The following is a 19458-nucleotide window of genomic DNA, read 5'->3' on the forward strand; positions in this document are numbered from 1 at the left end:
CGTCTAAGGGCCTGAAGATCACAGGCACCCAGTATAGTTTTCCGGCCTTGACCCTTACACACAGAGATTCTTCCAGATTCTCTGAATCTTTTGATGATATTATGCACTGTAGATGATGATGTGTTCAAACTCTTTGCAATTTTACACTGTTGAACTCCTTTCTGATATTGCTCCACTATTTGTCGGTGCAGAATTAGGGGGATTGGTGATCCTCTTCCCATCTTTACTTCTGAGAGCCGCTGCCACTCCAAGATGCTCTTTTTATACCCAGTCATGTTAATGACCTATTGCCAATTGACCTAATGAGTTGCAATTTGGTCCTCCAGCTGTTCCTTTTTTGTACCTTTAACTTTTCCAGCCTCTTATTGCCCCTGTCCCAACTTTTTTGAGATGTGTTGCTGTCATGAAATTTCAAATGAGCCAATATTTGGCATGAAATTTCAAAATGTCTCACTTTCGACATTTGATATGTTGTCTATGTTCTATTGTGAATACAATATCAGTTTTTGAGATTTGTAAATTATTGCATTACATTTTTATTTACAATTTGTACTTTGTCCCAACTTTTTTGGAATCGGGGTTGTAAGTTAAGAGTAAACTAAAGGATTGCTTTGGCAATGACATTGTTCAGGAAAACCATGTTAGTTTAACGATGGGTCTTAAGAGGTAATTAAAGATGCTCGTAGCCTCAACAGGCTTTTGGGAAACCCACCCCTGATCTTTCACTGAGCTTGTTAAGAGCATGTGGGGGTCTGTTTGGACTCATTCTCTTGTTAAAAAAGTATAGGGTAATTATTTTGTGTGTCCAGCCTTGTACATTTGTATGTTGATGTATTCCTCATGAATTTTTGAGGATGCACCCAGAGATATACCAGACCATGAATACTTTAATGTTTTCTCCCTGCAGTGTTCTGTATCTGCTGGCAATGGACTGAAAGACATACATACTCTTTGTTTTTAGCATGTTTAAACATTTTAATTTTAAAGTCCTACACAATTCCAGTAACCTATGAAATGTGTTGCATTTGTATTGGGGTTATGCTCATTGCAATAGCAGAGGAAGACAATGCAATAGGCCAGTGACAGGTAGGATCATGTAAAGTCCCATCTGTGTCCCCAGAACTTTTCAAACCAAAATGAAGTCCATGGTTAGCCTACAGAATTAGCGGTCTGGTGGTTTGTGTGAACAGGGTGGCCTGGGATGGAGTTAAATTCCTGGCCTGAATTATTATTTCAGTCCACCCTGCCAACTCGTGTCTTAATTTAAACCCTGTTCTGGAAACAGCCCTATAAAAATGGGTGTCCGGTGATGGACAGGGTAAAGGACTGTATAAGAGGGACACTGGATCAGGTATACAGCGAGCTACCCAGGCTGTCCGGTTAGAACAGGAATTAATGGATGTCCACTCACGAGAAACCGTGTAAACCGTGGTTTTACTAGAAAACAGAATAAAATACAAATACAACAAGACATGAGTGATAATATACACACAAGCAATAATGTAAATAATAACAATGATATAAATACACATCGCATTAAATATATATTAACGCAAATGAATAATAATTATATACAATGTAATACAAATGTAAAACACACAAATGAATACTATATAAGTAAAACAATGTAAAGCCCAATGAATGCTATTTACACCCCATAATTAATAACACAACACACTAGATACTGACTATATACACGATATGTACACAATATGTACAATGTGTACAACGTACACGGAGGATGAGGATAGCTGCCTACAGCAGCTATCATTACCAAGGTGCGTGGTGCAACTGCTTACAGCGAGTCACACCCGCATGAAGACACAGAGTGTGTCGGCTGAATGAAGGGGAGCATGGCTCCTTTAAGCGCTGCCCCGCGCTGTATTGCGCATAGAAGGTTAGAATATGTGGCGCGGTTATGAACTGTACATACCACCACTACACTCCCAACACGGCAATAGCTAATAATGAAATGTGCTCCCGTAACAAACCGTGGTCGAGAAAACAAGCGCTATCATTACATCGCTACTGAACAGAACAGAACAAACACGTAAGAAAATAGACAGACACAGGATAAGAGAAGAAATACTCGCTAGCATTACCGCTACATGTAACAGTTACAGATAGCGAGTACACACATAACACAGTAGCTACGCAACAATAAACAACTTACATTCAAGGACGCACGGAATGCACACACGGCACGAATGATGGACGTTGGATCCTGACACGTCCGCGATAGAAAGACAGAAAGCAAGAAAGAAATGAAACCGAGAAAGAAAGAGAGAAACGGATCCAAATATTCACTGATGAGAAGCAGGTGTTGCATGGAGTCCCCGTCTGATGTGTGCTGTGTTTTCTTCGATGTTTGTGCGCATCTTATATAGTCCACGCAGCACAGTGTGATGGACAGTGGCGCCAGGGTGTCTGAAGTTGGCGTGTGATGGACAGTGGCGCCAGGGTGTCTGAAGTTGGCATGTTGTAACATGCCCTGACAACTAACGAGTTGGGAGCCACTATGTCTGACAAGGGTGCCTGTTTACTACTTTTAAAGGTCAAAATAATTAAGACCTGGCACCGCAATTCTGAACAAGCCCTTTTTCCAGATAATCTCTTTATTTTGTAAAAACTCAAACTATTCTCAAACTTTAGTTTATTTATCTCAGCTGCTTCATGTTTATAGTCCTGATATGTACATCATCTAAGTAACCAAAAACAGAGTATTGGAAAAGCAAAATCTTAACCACTGTCATCATCCTTTTAAAACAGTAACAGTCACACACACTCACTGTCCACTTTATTAGGAACACCTGTACACCTGCCCATAATTCAGTTATCCAATCAACCAATCATGTGGCAGCAACACAAAGTATAAAATCATGCAGATCAAGTCGAGTGTTTCAGTGAATGTTCAGATTAGAAAACGGCCCCGAACCTGTAAAGAAATGGAAAAGGGTCAAATGAACAGAGATTTATCATATTTATCAGAATCAGTAGTCAAACTCCTAACAAGAAAAATCATTGTAAACAGTGTGTGTGTGTGTGTGTCTCACGGTAGTTTCGACAGTGTACAGTGTGGATCCTTCAGTAGATCAGAGAGCAGCTTCACTCCTGATTCTCCTGGTTTATTGTTGTTCAGATCCAGTTCTCTCAGGTGTGATGAGGGATTTGACCTCAGAGCTGAAACCAGAGCAGCACAACCTTCCCCAGTAATACTGCAGCCAGACAACCTGTAGAGAGATCAACAATTATCAATAAACAATGACAACTAGAATGCATTTCCACAGAGAAAATGCAAAGTGTGCTTGCTGAGCTGTAGCAGAACAGCTATCATGCTAGCATGCTAAAAGCTAACATGCCAACATGCTAATACCAACATGCTAACAGTTAGCATACTAACATGCTAACAGCATACTAACATGCTAAAAGCTAGCATGTTAACATGTTAATGCTAACATGCTAATAGATAGCATGCTAACAGCTAGCATTCTCACATGCTAATGATTAACATGCTCATCTCATCTCATTATCTCTAGCCGCTTTATCCTTCTACAGGGTCACAGGCAAGCTGGAGCCTATCCCAGCTGACTACGGGCGAAAGGCGGGGTACACCCTGGACAAGTCGCCAGGTCATCACAGGGCTGACACATAGACACAGACAACCATTCACACTCACATTCACACCTACGGTCAATTTAGAGTCACCAGTTAACCTAACCTGCATGTCTTTGGACTGTGGGGGAAACCGGAGCACCCGGAGGAAACCCACGCGGACACGGGGAGAACATGCAAACTCCACACAGAAAGGCCCTCGCCGGCCCTGGGGCTCGAACCCAGGACCTTCTTGCTGTGAGGCGACAGCGCTAACCACTACACCACCGTGCCACCTGATTAACATGCTATTTGTTAAAATTCTAACACTTTAAGGCTAATATGTTGAAAGATATCATGCTAACAGGGTAACATGCTAATGGCTAGTATGTTAACTTTTAGCATGCTAACACACTGAGGGTGACATGCTAACAGCTAACATGCTAACAGTTAGCATGCTAACATGCTCAGGTGAACTCGCTAACAGCAAACATGCGAACTCTGCATGCTACCATGCTAATCCTAACATGTCAACAGCTCTCATGATAACATGCTAATGGTGAACATGCTAACAACTCGCAAGCTAACAGCAGGCATGATATCATAATGGGTAACATGCTAACAGCTAGCATGGTAACACGTGAATGCTTATATGCTAATTGCTATCGTGTGTGCGTGTAAGTATTCCTAATAAAGTGGCCAGTGAGTTGAAGTTGATTTGTTGTCAAAGTCTCAAATGAGCAGATCCTTGCCAAATGCATCATCACCTATGAGGGAAGGGAGGAATGACTCAGTCAAGCTTCCATTGATTAGCGGCAAAATGGAGAAAAAATGGATGGATGAAAGGCAAGACAAAGACGAGTGCGGGTCAGAACTGATATCATGTGTGTGATGGGTGATTTGGCCTGAGGTGCCGGATGAAGTTTGGTGGATGTGTGGTGAAGTGTTACTGAGCAAAACTCCATTCATTTGAATGGAGCCAAAAATCAATGGAAGCCTATGGAGGTAAAAAGAGATGCATGAAAACCAAGGAAAAGATGAGTGCAGGTCTCAGATGAGGGGATGGATCTGTGCGGGGACTTGGCCTGAGGCATCAAGTGAAGTTTCTTGAAGTTTGGTCACTTGGTTAAAAAAATTGATGGAGAGTGAAAGTTTTTCTCCTGAAACACCATTCATTTTCAATGGGGTCAAAAATCAATGCAAGCCTATGGAGGAAAAAGGGATGAGCAAAAAGAAAGGAAAAATATGAGTGCGGGTCAGAACCGATTGCATGTATGTGTCGGGGGAGATGGCCTGAAGTATCACATGAGGTTTGGTGCATCTGGGATGGAGCGTGTCCGAGTAGGACGATTCGATTCATGAGCCCTATTCATTCTCTATGGGAAAAAAAACAAAAGAAAAACAACAAGAACAAGAGAACAGGCACATTGATCCAAAAGCTGTATACAAGCACACTACACCACTTCGGGCCAGACGTCTCAGAGTTGGAACGGTGTCTCTATCTCGAACGCCCTAGGAGGAGTAGTGGATCCAAAAAACGTGTCGGAATAAGGCAGAATACGGTAAGTAAACTTAAGAAGAACAATAATGTGCTTGAGCAAGCACACTAATAAAATGAACAAAATGTGAGAGTGATGATCTGACCTCAGTGTCTCCAGTTTACAGTGTGGATTCTCCAGTCCAGCAGAGAGCAGCTTCACTCCTGAATCCTGCAGGTTATTGATACTCAGGTTCAGTTCTCTCAGACTGGAGGAGTTTGAGCTGAGAACTGAGGACAGAACTCTACAGCTTTCCTCTCTCAGTTTACATGCACGCAGACTGAAAGAGAATTATATTGCAGAACAGCAACGTGTGTGTGGGGGGGCATGCATGCGTACATGTGCGCGTACAGTCATCTATCACATGTACATTTTCCTGAGTAACACTGAGGTAGTGACTCATGTCAAATAACGGTTTTCAGTTCCAGTGTCTATTGTACATATAAATGTAAACAAGAATTGAGACTGTTAAATGTAAATGTTAAATATAAATGGAGTGATATTTAATGAAGGATGTGAAAAGCAGATTTAAAAATGGTCCTCAGGAGCCAACATCTGATTTTAAAGCAAACAATCAGAATTAAATCAAAACCTTTTCTCCAAACGTGCTATGAAAAAGTTAAAAGCAGACAGTGTAGACCTGTCTACAATGTACAGAACCACCTCTGTTTTCAGTGGAAGTCCAGAAAGGCCATCGGTTTATTTTATTTTATTATATTTTAAATCTCAAGATAAATGTTAATTTCTTGACTAAACAAAAGTTGTTTTCGAAAGATCACAACTTATTTTCTCCTGATGGTAAAATGCAGAATTCAGCCTACATGCGACACAGCATGGATGAGTGCATCTGTTTTTACTTTAATCAGAATCTGCCTCAAGAGGGAACAGCTGGAACAGTGTGAGAGTTGCTGCCTCACAGCTTCAAGGTACTTGGTTTGAGCCTTGGGTTCAGTTTTTATTCATTTATTTAAACTCCCCCTTGTGGATCAGTAAACTTCATATCTCAATGTATTTATCTAGCTGTACAGTGGTGCTTGAAAGTTTGTGAACCCTTTAGGATTTTCTATATTTCTGCACAAATATGACCCAAAACATCATCAGAATTTCACACAAGTCCTAAAAGTAGATAAAGAGAACCCAGTTAAACAAATTAGACAAAAATATGATACTTGGTCATTTATTTATTGAGGAAAATGATCCAATATTACATATCTGTGAGTGGCAAAAGTATGTGAACCTCTAGGATTAGCAGTTAATTTGAAGGTGAAATGAGAGTCTGGTGTTTTCAATCAATTGGATGACAAATCAGGTGTGAGTGGGCACCCTGTTTTATTTAAAGAACAGGGATCTATCAAAGTCTGATCTTCACAACACATGTTTGTGCAAGTGTATCATGGCACAAAAAAAGGAGATTTCTGAGGACCTCAGAAAAAGCGTTGTTGATGCTCATCAGGCTGGAAAAAGTTACAAAACCATCTCTAAAGAGTGTGGACTCCACCAATCCACAGTCAGACAGATTGTGTACAAATGGAGGAAATTCAAGACCATTGTTACCCTCCCCAGGAGTGGTCAACCAACAAAGATCACTCCAAGAGCAAGGCGTGTAATAGTTGGCGAGGTCACAAAGGACCCCAGGGTAACTTCTAAGCAACTGAAGGCCTCTCTCACATTGGCTAATGTTAATGCTCATGAGTCCACCATCAGGAGAACACTGAACAACAATGGTGTGCATGACAGGGTTGCAAGGAGAAAGCCACTGCTCTCCAAAAAACTTGCTGCTTGTCTGCAGTTTGCTAAAGATCACATGGACAAGCCAGAAGGCTATTGGAAAAATGTTTTGTGGACGGCTGAGGCCAAAATAGAACAATTTGGTTGAAATGAGAAGCGTTAAGTTTGGAGAAAGGAAGACACTGCATTCCAGCATAACAACCTTATCCCATCTGTGAAACATGGTGGTGGTAGTATCGTGTTTTGGGCCTGTTTTGCTGCATCTGGGCCAGGACGGCTTGCCATCATTGATGGAGCAATGAATTCTGAATTATACCAGGGAATTCTAAAGGAAAATGTCAGGACATCTGTCCACGAACTGAATTTCAAGAGAAGGTGGGTCATGCAGCAAGACAATGACCCTAAGCACACAAGTCGTTCTACCAAAGAATGGTTAAAGAAGAATAAAGTTAATGTTTTGGAATGGTCAAGTCAAAGTCCTGACCTTAATCCAATCAAAATGTTGTGGAAGGACCTGAAGCGAGCAGTTCATGTGAGGAAACCCACCAACATCCCAGAGTTGAAGCTGTTCTGTATGGAAGAACGGGCTAAAATTCCTCCAAGCCGGTGTGCAGGACTGATCAACAGATACCGGAAACATTTACTTGCAGTTATTGCTGCACAAGGGGGTCACATCAGATACTGAAAGCAAAGGTTCACATACTTTTGCCACTCACAGATATGTAATATTGGATCATTTTCCTCAATAAATAAATGACCAAGTATAATATTTTTGTCTCATTTGTTTAGCTGGGTTCTGTTTATCTACTTTTAGGACTTGTGTGAAAATCTGATGATGTTTTGGGTCATATTTTTGCAGAAATATAGAAAATTCTAAAGGGTTCACAAACTTTTAAGCACCACTGTATGTTTGCTGGTGCTACACAATGTTCAAACTGTCCGAGTGTCCATCACTTGAGAAGGTGGCTCATAAATTTGCAGCTGTACTGTGGTGGACACTACAGTGATCCTGAATGGATAGTCATTGCTTTTTTTCAGATATACTGCAACAATTGAATTAGAATGATTGTTTGGGAACATGATGTCATCACAAAAACAGTAAATTCTGAAATTGATCTCCGCTATGAAATTACAGACATACAAAAAATGCAGAAGTAGGTGAATGTAAAAGTACGTAGCATGTGTAGCACTAGCTAGTCAGGTAGCCAGTTTCGCTACTGCTAATGTGCTGTGTACCTACTTCTCTACATCTATAGATCTGTAATTTCATTATGTTATATTCTATTATCTTATTGTAACTGCCTATCCTACTCTATGTAGAATATGTAGAGTATTTTGTTGTATTCTGTTCTCTACCATCATGTTTTCTATTTTGTTCTAGTCCCATATATATATATATATATATATATACACAGTACACTGGAGATACTGAGGTCATACATACATATTTATGTATGTATATGTATGAGAGAACTGGACCTGGGTTACAAGAACTTGCAGGATTCAGGAGTGAAGCTGCTCTCTGCTGGACTGGAGAATCCACACTCGACACTGGAGTACTACCTGGACAAGTCGCCAGGTCATCGTAGGGCTGACACATAGACACAAACAACCACTCACACTTATGGTCAATTTAGAGCCCATCTGTTCTTATATACACTATACTGGTAATTATATATATATATATATATATTGTAACCCAGGTCCAGTTCTCTCATACACATGTACAGTATATATATCATCTCATCATCTCTAGCCGCTTTATCCTTCTACAGGGTCGCAGGCAAGCTGGAGCCTATCCCAGCTGACTACGGGTGAAAGGCGGGATACACCCTGGACAAGTCGCCAGGTCATCACAGAGCTGACACATAGACACAGACAACCATTCACACCTATGGTAAATTTAGAGTCACCAGTTAACCTAACCTGCATGTCTTTGGACTGTGGGGGAAACCGGAGCACCCGGAGGAAACCCACGCGGACACGGGCAGAACATGCAAACTCCACACAGAAAGGCCCTCGCCGGCCCCGGGGCTCGAACCCAGACCTTCTTGCTGTGAGGCGACAGCGCTAACCACTACACCACTGTGCCGCCCTTATTTTACAATTAGATTTATACTTAAAATTTACACTGAAAAATGTTTGATACGACTCACTATTTAAATGCAACAGAATGGCCTCAAATGTTCAGTAAAGTCAGAGAATAAAGGTTGTTTTTATTTTCTTTCTTTCTTTATTTGTCAGCCCCTTGTTATACACTGGGCGTGTTGATTTGCATTTTATTATTATTAGGTTTACATTAATGACAATAAAATGAACAAAATGTGAAAGTGATGATCTGACCTCAGTATCTCCAGTGTACAGTGTGGATTCTCCAGTCCAGCAGAGAGCAGCTTCACTCCTGAATCCTGCAGGTTATTGTAACCCAGGTCCAGTTCTCTCAGTCTGGAGGAGTTTGAGCTGAGAACTGAGGACAGAACTCGACAGCTTTCCTCTGTTAGATCACAATTCCACAGACTGGAAGAGAAAAAAATGAAATATCAGAAAACTGACATCCAAAACAGAAACATACACAAGCCCTCTGTCCTAAACATTATGAAAATGGGGGAAATGTATAAAAAGTGTTTTTTGGTCTGTTTTGCACACCCCCTCTATGTGGCCTTCTCTATGACATCTTTTGGGATGACTGATGGCATCCTGGGATGATTTGCCTCATTGATACCATTTCTGATTTTTTGTTCAGAGACATTTTATGAGTTTCCCATTCTAAACTCTTTCTGTAACTCTGATGTATCCTTTCCTGCTGTCTCCATTGATGTTGCAGAGGTCTATGTCCATTCAAGGGTAAGTTCTCTTTCTGTCACTCACCTCTTTTGAGTTCTTTGAATTTGCATTTCACCTACAAGCCTGTCTCTTAATGAATCAGAAAGTCCATCTCCAAAGTCACAGTATGATGAACGTTTATGCAGCTCAGCAGTGTATTTGGAAATGACTTCATGCTTTGGCTCATTACATAAGTGGAATCTAAATCTCTCAGCTATTACAATAATTACATAACAGTTTATAACGGCTATAGTTATAACAAGTTTAACTATATAATGGTTTATAACAACTACAGGTTACAAGAGCTCTAACTATATACATAATTGTTTATATGAGCAGCTACAGATATAATAGCTATCACTATCTCACAGTTTATAACAGCTATAACAGATATATGTGGTGTATAAAATGACTTGAACATTACTCATTCTTTGTGACTACAAATGGCTGTGTAGTGTAGTGGGTAATGTCCCTGCCTCAGAGATTGATCATCACTGGTCTGATTCTCAGGTCGGGTGAGTGCTTACTAAAAATTTGGCTTTTATTCCAGAACTCTCTCAAATCATGCTGGCTGTACAAAACAAACTGTACATGCAACTCAGTTCATTCACCTAAAAAATATACATGTTTAAATGAAGGAAATTCAATGACTTTTTTAAAAGTGTCATTTCATAATGGAGACAAATTGCAGGACTTACTGTTTGCATGGATAACATATCTGAAAACAGAAATGACCATCTGTGCAGGATCACTACAGTATCCATGACAGGATTTGAAAATATTGGGGTCGCCTTCTCCAGTGGTGGACAATAATTTGGAAATTATAGCACTGATAAACATGTAGATACAGTAGATAGATAGATGTACTTCATTGATCCACAAGAGGAAATGTGGGAAAAATAAAATGAAACTCCACATGGTCACCCGACCACAGGCTCAAAGTCAGGATTTCAGTGATGAAAACAGGAACATAGACGCTCGACCATTGCACCACCTATTACCTGCATGTTTAACTGACCTGTGATGTTATATTAAATATCAGTCCTCTTATCCAATCAAATTACTGTAACAGAACTAACTGTTGCATAATAATAGTGAAATAAATAGTAGTACAAACAAAAGGAAGAAAATAGTAAAAAGGACAATGACATTGTGTAAAATGTCAATAAAAAGAGAATGTGATGATTTGCAAAAAAAATGGAAACCCTATGTGTTTGTATTCACAAAGGGTTATGGTCAAAGAGGGTGAATAAAGTAAAACATTTATTTTGTACACTTAGTCATATTTAACATTTAATTGCATAAAGAGTTTATATTTTTGTACTGTATTTACTGGTAATGTTTATGTATACATTTCTGTTAGGGTTTTGCTGGGATTCGAACCTGGTTCGTTGGTGTGATAATCCAGCAAACCCCCACTAGGCCACCAGGGGGATGACTCAAATGCAGAGGCGTGAGGCGGAAGTAGAAAAATAATCAAAAGGTTTATTTAAACTATATACACTATATACAGGGCAAAACAAAAGACAAAAAAAAAACCAAAGAGTATAATCCAAAAGAAAAGCAAAGTGCAAAAATTCAAAAGCTAAGAAGATCAAAAAACACAGTACAAAGGAAACTGGAGATAAACATAACAGCACAAAGACTCCGTGACAAGAGGACTGAACTCAGGGGTATAAATAGACAAACTAATTAAGGACACAGGTGAAGATAATTAGGCAATTAACACAAACTCAAAACACAGGAACAGTGGCGGCCTCTAGAGGCCAAAATGAACACGACATGAAAAGGAAATAACAGCGGCCTCTAGAGGCCAAAATAGTCCTAGTCCTAACAGGACCCCCCCCTCTAGGAGCGTCTCCTGACGTTCCCAGGGCGATCCGGATGGGCCGAATGGAAGTCCCGACATAGTTCTTTATCAAGGACATCCCGAGCAGGAACCCAGCAGCGCTCCTCAGGACCATAGCCCTCCCAGTCCACCAGATATTGCAACCCGCCGCGGACCCGGCGGGAGTCAAGCAGGCGATTCACAGTGAACACAGTCTGCCCCTGGAAGATGCGGGGGGGTGGGGGGTTCCTAGGGGCAGGGGCATACGTAGACGTCAGTACGGGCCGTAACAGGGAAACATGGAAAGTGGGGTTGATCCTCAGAGTCCGGGGCAACTGGAGCCGGTAGGAGACAGGGTTCACCCTGCGCACCACCTTGAAGGGGCCAATGTAGCGAGGAGCAAGCTTGCGGTTCTCCACCCGCAGTGGAAGGTCCTTAGTGGACAGCCAAACACGCTGCCCAGGGCGGAAAGCGTGTGCAGGTCTTCTATGGCGGTTGGCCTGAGTCTGGTTGGTTCTGGAGGTCTGTATGAGGGTCTTCCTGACCTTGCTCCAGGTCTTGCGACACCGTCTCACATATTGGTTGACCGAGGGCACCCCCGCGTCCTCCTCCTGGTCCGGGAACAGAGGTGGCTGGAACCCGAATTGGCACTGGAATGGCGACAGCTTGGTGGCCGATGACTGCAGGGTGTTGTGGGCGTACTCCGCCCATGGCAGCCAGGTGCTCCACGATGTCGGGTTATCCATAGCCAGGCCTCGCAGGGTGGTTTCCAGGTCCTGGTTGAGCCTCTCCGTCTGACCATTGGACTGTGGGTGAAACCCAGAGGAGAGGCTGGCAGTGGCTCCGATGACCTTGCAGAACCCGTGCCACACTCGGGAGGAGAACTGGGGCCCTCGGTCTGAGACGATGTCCTGTGGAAGACCAAAGACTCGGAAGACATGATTAAACAAAAGTTTCGCAGTTTCAAGAGCAGAGGGGAGTTTGCACAGTGGTATGAAGCGGCAGGCCTTGGAGAATCTGTCAACTAAGACCAAAATGACCGTGTTACCTTGTGACTCAGGGAGACCCGTGATAAAGTCGACTGCCACGTGGGACCAGGGACGCCGGGGAATGGTCAGAGGATGCAGGAGACCCTGGGGACGCTGTCGTGGGTTCTTGGTTCTGGTGCAAACCTCACAGGACAGGACAAATGACCTTACTTCCTTCTCCATGTTAGGCCACCAGAAGTGTCTTTTCAGGAAGTCCAGGGTCCTCCGAGCTCCCGGGTGGGCGGTGAGAGGGGAAGAGTGACCCCACTGGAGAACCTTGGCCCGGGCTTGATGTGGGACGTACAAGAGGCCTGGTGGCCCCGTCCCAGGACCGGGGTCCTGGCGTTGGGCTCGTCGGACAGCCTCCTCAATACCCCAGCGGACAGGGGCCACAATCCGGGACACAGGGATAATAGGCCCGACTTCATTCTCCCTGTTAGTGGCAGAGAACAGTCTGGACAGTGCGTCAGGTTTGGTGTTCTTGGAGCCGGGGCGGTATGAGAGGGTGAAGTCAAACCGACTGAAAAACAGGGCCCACCTAGCCTGTCGAGGGTTCAGTCTCTTGGCTTGCTGGAGGTACTCCAGGTTCTTGTGGTCAGTCCAAACCAGGAATGGATGTTGTGCTCCCTCCAGCCAGTGCCTCCACTCCTCAAGGGCCAGTTTGACCGCTAGCAGTTCTCGATCCCCCACATCGTACCGGGACTCAGCAGGACTCAGGCGGTGGGAGAAGTAAGCGCAGGGGTGCAGCTTTCCTTCCGAACGTTGAGAGAGCACCGCGCCGACACCACTGTCCGAGGCGTCCACCTCCACGATGAATGGTTGGGAGGTGTCCGGGAGAACCAGAATGGGTGCCGTGCAGAAGCGGTCCTTGAGGTCTTTGAACGCCTTTTCTGCCTGAGGAGACCAGCCATAAGATCCACCTGTCCCTTTGGTGAGGTCTGACATGGGTGCTGCCACAGAACTGAAGTTCCTGATGAACTTGCGGTAGAAGTTAGCGAATCCTAAGAACCGCTGAACCTCCTTAACGGACTTGGGAGTAGGCCAATCCCGGACGGCCAGGGTCTTGGCAGGGTCCATTTGGAGTTGGCCTGTCCGTACAATAAATCCCAGAAAGGAGACCTCGGGAACATGAAATTCGCATTTCTGGGCCTTGGCGAACAGATTGTTCTGTAGCAGCCTCTGGAGAACCTGGCGGACATGGTGGCGGTGCTCCTGCACGGTCTTGGAAAAGATAAGGATGTCGTCGAGGTAGACAAAAACGTATAGGTTAATCATGTCCCTTAAGACGTCGTTGATTAGGGCCTGAAAAACAGCTGGTGCGTTGGTGAGTCCGAAGGGCATCACCTGGTATTCGTAGTGCCCAGACGGGGTGTTAAAGGCAGTCTTCCACTCGTCTCCCTGTCGGATACGGATGAGGTGGTATGCGTTCCGTAGGTCCAACTTGGTGAAGACGGTGGCGCCTTGGAGCAGGTCGAAAGCTGTGGACATCAGCGGAAGGGGATATCGGTTGCGCACAGTGATCTTATTCAGGCCCCTGTAATCAATACATGGTCGGAGCCCCCCATCCTTCTTGCCGACAAAGAAGAAGCCGGCTCCAGCAGGTGAAGTGGAGGGTCGAATAAACCCAGAGACCAGGGCATCTTTGAGGTATTCCTCCATGGCCTTGCGTTCTGGCTGAGAGAGTGAAAACAGTCTGCCACGAGGAGGGGTAGTCCCAGGGAGCAAGTCGATGGCACAGTCGTAGGCCCGGTGCGGAGGAAGAACGGCGGCCCTGCTCTTGCTGAATACCTCCTTGAGATCCCAGTACTCTGTGGGAACTTGAGATAACTCGGTGAGATCAGGGGGCTCGGCAGGAGACACAGGAGAGCTAGAGAGCAGACAAGAGGCATGGCATGCAGGGCCCCATTCCACAACCTGGCTTGTTACCCAGTCTATGCGAGGGTTGTGGCGGGTAAGCCAAGGAAGGCCTAGAATCACTGGGAACTCTGGTGAAGGAATCAGGTGCAGGGATATTTCTTCCTTGTGACCTTGAGACTGGAGGAAAACTGGAGAAGTAACTTGGGTGACTCTTCCATCACCTAACGCTTGGCCATCGAGGGCAGACACAGACAGTGGGACTTCAAGAGGTGCAGTCGGAATATTGATGCTTTGGGCGAAGTGAATATCCATAAAGTTCCCAGCCGCCCCTGAGTCTATCAAAGCTTGACAAGAGTGGACAGACTCACCCCAGGAGATGGAGACCGGGATGTAGATTCCTTGGCCAGGGAGTCCGGGAGAGAGGGTAGGCCCCGTCACAACCCTCCCTCGGCTGGACGGGGCGGTCCTTTTCCCAAGAGTTCGGGACATGATGCTCGGAAGTGACCAGGCTTGCCACAGTAGATGCAGCACTTGTCCCTCCTTCTGCGCTCCCTCTCAGATGCGGAGAGGCGAGTACGACCCACTTGCATGGGTTCTGGACAGTCACTGAAGGAGGTAGACGGTCTCCAGGTAGAGGTAGGGAGGCTGGGGGGGCTCAAGGCTTGGTGGCGTTCTCTCATCCTGTTGTCCAGACGAATAGCATGTGAGATGAGGGTTTCGAGGTCACTTGGGCATCCAATAGAGGCCAGACCGTCCTTGATGGGGTCAGACAGACCATGGTGGAAGGCTGACACCAGGGCAGTCTCGTTCCATCCACTTACTGCTGCGAGTGTTCGGAACGAGATGGCGTAATCTGCGACGCTTCCTCCTTGCCGGATGGACATGAGCTTTCGGGCTGCGTCGGTACTGATGTCTGCCTGATCGAAGACCCGAAGCATCTCTTCAGAAAACAGCTGGAAATCAAAGCACTCAGGTCCCTGTCTTTGCCAGATAGCAGTAGCCCAGGCTCGCGCCTTACCAGCTAATAAGGTGATCACAAAGGCAATCTTGCGGCGATCCGTAGTGTAGGTGGTAGGCTGAAGCTCAAAGGTGAGTTGACACTGGGTAAGGAACTCTCGGCACTCACTGTGCTTGCCGTCATACCTCTGTGGTGCAGGAAGGCTGGGTTCGCGAGGTGAAGAAGGCAGCATTGCAGGAGGCACTGGAGCAGGAGTGGGAGCTGGATCAGGAGCAGGAACTGGATCAGGAGCAGGAGATGCAGGCAGAGATGTCAGCTGTGCCAGGGTTTTCCCAATTTGCTGAAGCAGTTCCTCGTGGCGAGCGAGGGCCTCACGTTGGCTGGTGAGCGTACGTCCATGAGCGTCCATGGTCGCTCCGAAGCGTGTCAAAGCTGCCATAATTCCCTGAAGGTTGGCCGGGTAGACAGTTGAAGCAGCCTCTGCTGAGTCGGTCATGACGGAGTCTTTCTGTTAGGGTTTTGCTGGGATTCGAACCTGGTTCGTTGGTGTGATAATCCAGCAAACCCCCACTAGGCCACCAGGGGGATGACTCAAATGCAGAGGCGTGAGGCGGAAGTAGAAAAATAATCAAAAGGTTTATTTAAACTATATACACTATATACAGGGCAAAACAAAAGACAAAAAAAAAACCAAAGAGTATAATCCAAAAGAAAAGCAAAGTGCAAAAATTCAAAAGCTAAGAAGATCAAAAAACACAGTACAAAGGAAACTGGAGATAAACATAACAGCACAAAGACTCCGTGACAAGAGGACTGAACTCAGGGGTATAAATAGACAAACTAATTAAGGACACAGGTGAAGATAATTAGGCAATTAACACAAACTCAAAACACAGGAACAGTGGCGGCCTCTAGAGGCCAAAATGAACACGACATGAAAAGGAAATAACAGCGGCCTCTAGAGGCCAAAATAGTCCTAGTCCTAACAATTTCCTGTCACAACATTCATTGATGGTGCAATTATTTTGACATGGTCCTGTTTTTTGTGTTACGTCCTGTTATATACTGTATGTCACTTCCGGTTTTGTAAGAAAAGTTTGTGAATGGAAGCGGTATTCTATAAGTAAGTTAGCCCACACGAGCTTACGAAGCGTTATGATTGTCACCTTTCTAAGTATCCAGACTAAAGTTGGAAGGTTTTAAGTTAAGACAACTGTAACATTGTAACATTAAGACGGGCGACCTCAACCAAGTCAGCGAACCCTTCCTTAGTCAACAAGCGGGAAAAGTGGTGTGTTATGTCTTTGTGGAATTATGATTTTGTTTATATCTTAAGATTTTTGTGTGTGAGAGTATATGATTTAGCCTATTATGTGTTTCTTTAGTTCTACGGTGTTTACGGTGTCTACACGACGGTGTTGGTGTGCTTGTGTTTGTGCGTAATAAACATCAGTAAAACGGAACCTCGACTTTGCCTGTTGACTGGGGATGGCATAGTAGAACACTTCTGCTTCGGTGAAGATGAGGACAAGGCGATTGTCTACACCTGCGGTCTGAAGTAGGCAAGAGACTTTTGTTTCGTGGGAAGTGGTGGCTATTCGCGTTTTGAACTACTTTGGCCGAAGGACAGAAACAGCAAGTAGGTAATTACGGCGCCATCAAACAAGCAAGTTGTATTCGCGTCTTTGAAGTGACGTGAGTATTTGATCTACTCCAAGGTAAAAACAAGGCCGTTTTTCTCTTCTTATGCACTTGGATAATCGTGGACATTTCACTTAAACAACGCGTACTGGATACAAAGGTGACTTTAAAGACAGACAAAGCAAACTAAAAGGAAATGATACAATGCACTTTTCTTCAATGGTTTGATTTCTGAAGTTTCTTTGTTTGATATGACAATTACTTTGTATCAAATGCCTGTATTTGCACAAAGAGTTTAAGGTCGCCAAATAATGTTTTAAAGGTTGAATTTATTAATAATGTTTGAAAATTGATGATTTTATGTTTACTGTTGTTGCAAGCACTTCATTTTAAATGAATCTCTTTTAGAAGGTTAAATGCGTCTAGATTGCTAAAAAAAGGTACCTTAGTATACTGCCATCACCTATTGTAGTCTATCATGTCAGACTCAAATGAAAGTACATTGCTTTCCACAAGGGTTAGTAATACAAGTCCTAATACAGTAGAGCAAACTGAAGTATATGAACAAGATGAGGGGGCTATACAAGGTCAACCTCAATCTCTAGTGGGTGCAAATATCTCAGACATAAGAAGTGGGTGCATACGAACTCTTACTGAAAAGGGGAAAGTGTTGCAAGATGCTAAGTTAAATCAATTGTACAAAGCCTTTGAGTGAATTTACAGGTGTTGGAAATATCATATGAATGGTCTAAAAAGGTCTCTCAAAACCAAAGAAGATGCAGATTTTATTAAAGAAATTGTGAACGCTATAAATGCTAGTCAAGCAGATGTAAGCAACACTTATGAGAAAATTAGGTCAATTGCGATTCCTGAACATGAGATACGCAGGAAAAATGATTTATGTCATGCAATCATTCAAACAGCCAACGAAAAAGTTCAGTGCTTTATCAGTTCAGAAGGTGATGTGGAAGACATTCCTTGGCCTGACTCAAATTCTGTGTTTGACGCTACTGAGCCCATGTTTACATTAGACCGTATCAGCGGATCATCAGATTAACGTTTTTAAAACGATTAGTGTGCACACAGCAACACCAATACACGATTTGCGTGCACACAGCAACACCAATACACGGATACGCTCGACTCCGCAGGCATCCTGCGCTCCAAATCACTCCGCCCTGAACAGCGAGTGCCCTCTGGAGGGTGCGCACTCCGGCCCTGCGCAGCTCACAGAGCGCACGAGTGAAGTGCACAAGCAATGATTCGGGACTGAGCTGCTGTGCGCAAGTCACTCACCACTTGCAAGTGGAAGGATGGCAAGCCTAAAGACAATCATAACTACACAATGGGCAGTATTTGCATCAGTATTTGCAGTATTTTCATACTTTTATACTCTTTAATGAAAGGTGATACAAGGCGGAAGTCCACGCCGTTTTTCAGCAGTTGCGTCACATGACCAACGCCAGCGAATCAGGAAGGTGGATGTCACAGTGACATTGTCCAATGACGACGCCAGCTAGAGCTCAGCACAGCGTATCCGCGTATCCACGTATTCTCAATGTTTATACAGCACCGGAGCTGACACGATCTGGATTGAATACGTGGACCCTGGCGGATTCCCGTTTCCCGGCGTTTCCAGGCGGTTTAATGTAAATGGACAGTGCATCTGCGAAGAAAACGAGACAGATACGGTCTAATGTAAACTTGGCCTGAATCCAGTGTTGCCTCTGTGGCGTCAATGTCTACTTCAAGGACATCAGGAAGATTGTCATGCAAGTCATCACTGAGAAAACAACAAGCAGCAGCTGAAGTAGTGGCAACACAAGAAGTGCTCAAAATAATGAAGACACAGCATCAGTATGAGGAGGAGATACAAGAGCTTGAGGCAGAGGAGAAGAGAAAGACTGCTGAAAGAGAGGTTGAAGAAAAAGAACTAGAAGCAGAGATTGCAAGAAAAAGAGCTCAGTTTGTGTCAGGACGTGTAGCAAGGAAAATTAAAATTCAGGAGAAAGAAAAGGAAGTGGAACGATTGGAGGGATTGAAAGAACATAATGCAGCACAAGCTAAGCTAAAAGTTTATAACGAGAGCATCAGTGGTAGCGAAGCTACTACCGCTCCTCAAGAAAACCAAAGTAGTCATGTTCCTCATTTAAGTTTCCCTAGCTCTCTTACCCAGCCTTTAATTTACACTCAGGGCAAAGCCTCTTTAAACAGCTCTCCTCCCTCTCCTCAACAAATGCAGATTGTTCAAGCCAGTGTATCTCAAGTAGATACAGCCATGTCTTCTTATGGAGCTGCTAACGATCTCATGAAAATTCTCGCTGAAGCAATAACTGCCAATAGGATTCCAATCCCAGAGCCTGCTGTTTTCTTTGGAGATCTCCTGTAGTACACAGATTGGAAGTTGTCTTTTCAGACCTTGATTGACCGTAAGAATCTCCCAGTTCAAGAAAAACTTTTCTTTCT

The 19458-nt window shown here is 44.1% G+C and overlaps 1 protein-coding gene across 3 annotated transcripts in view; it reads right to left on the reverse strand.

Annotated features, from left to right (window-relative positions):
* Window positions 1-2780: 2780 nt before the first annotated feature.
* The window catches only part of LOC132887159 (NACHT, LRR and PYD domains-containing protein 12-like), a 33054-nt gene continuing 16376 nt past the window's right edge, over window positions 2781-19458 (reverse strand). For 2 of the 3 annotated variants that reach the window (XM_060922621.1, XM_060922620.1), the window contains 4 exons: window positions 9201-9374; window positions 5236-5409; window positions 3054-3230; window positions 2781-2935 (listed from right to left, as the gene is read on the reverse strand). In XM_060922621.1, the coding sequence (XP_060778604.1) occupies window positions 2917-2935; window positions 3054-3230; window positions 5236-5409; window positions 9201-9374 (544 nt within the window). In that variant the 3' untranslated portion in view covers window positions 2781-2916. Of the gene's footprint in view, window positions 2936-3053; window positions 3231-5235; window positions 5410-9200; window positions 9375-19458 lie in introns of those variants that run through there. The other variant, XR_009654778.1, reaches the window with a different exon arrangement.

Source organism: Neoarius graeffei, chromosome 5 (assembly GCF_027579695.1).
Source record: "Neoarius graeffei isolate fNeoGra1 chromosome 5, fNeoGra1.pri, whole genome shotgun sequence".
In the NCBI taxonomy this organism is placed as follows: domain Eukaryota; kingdom Metazoa; phylum Chordata; class Actinopteri; order Siluriformes; family Ariidae; genus Neoarius; species Neoarius graeffei.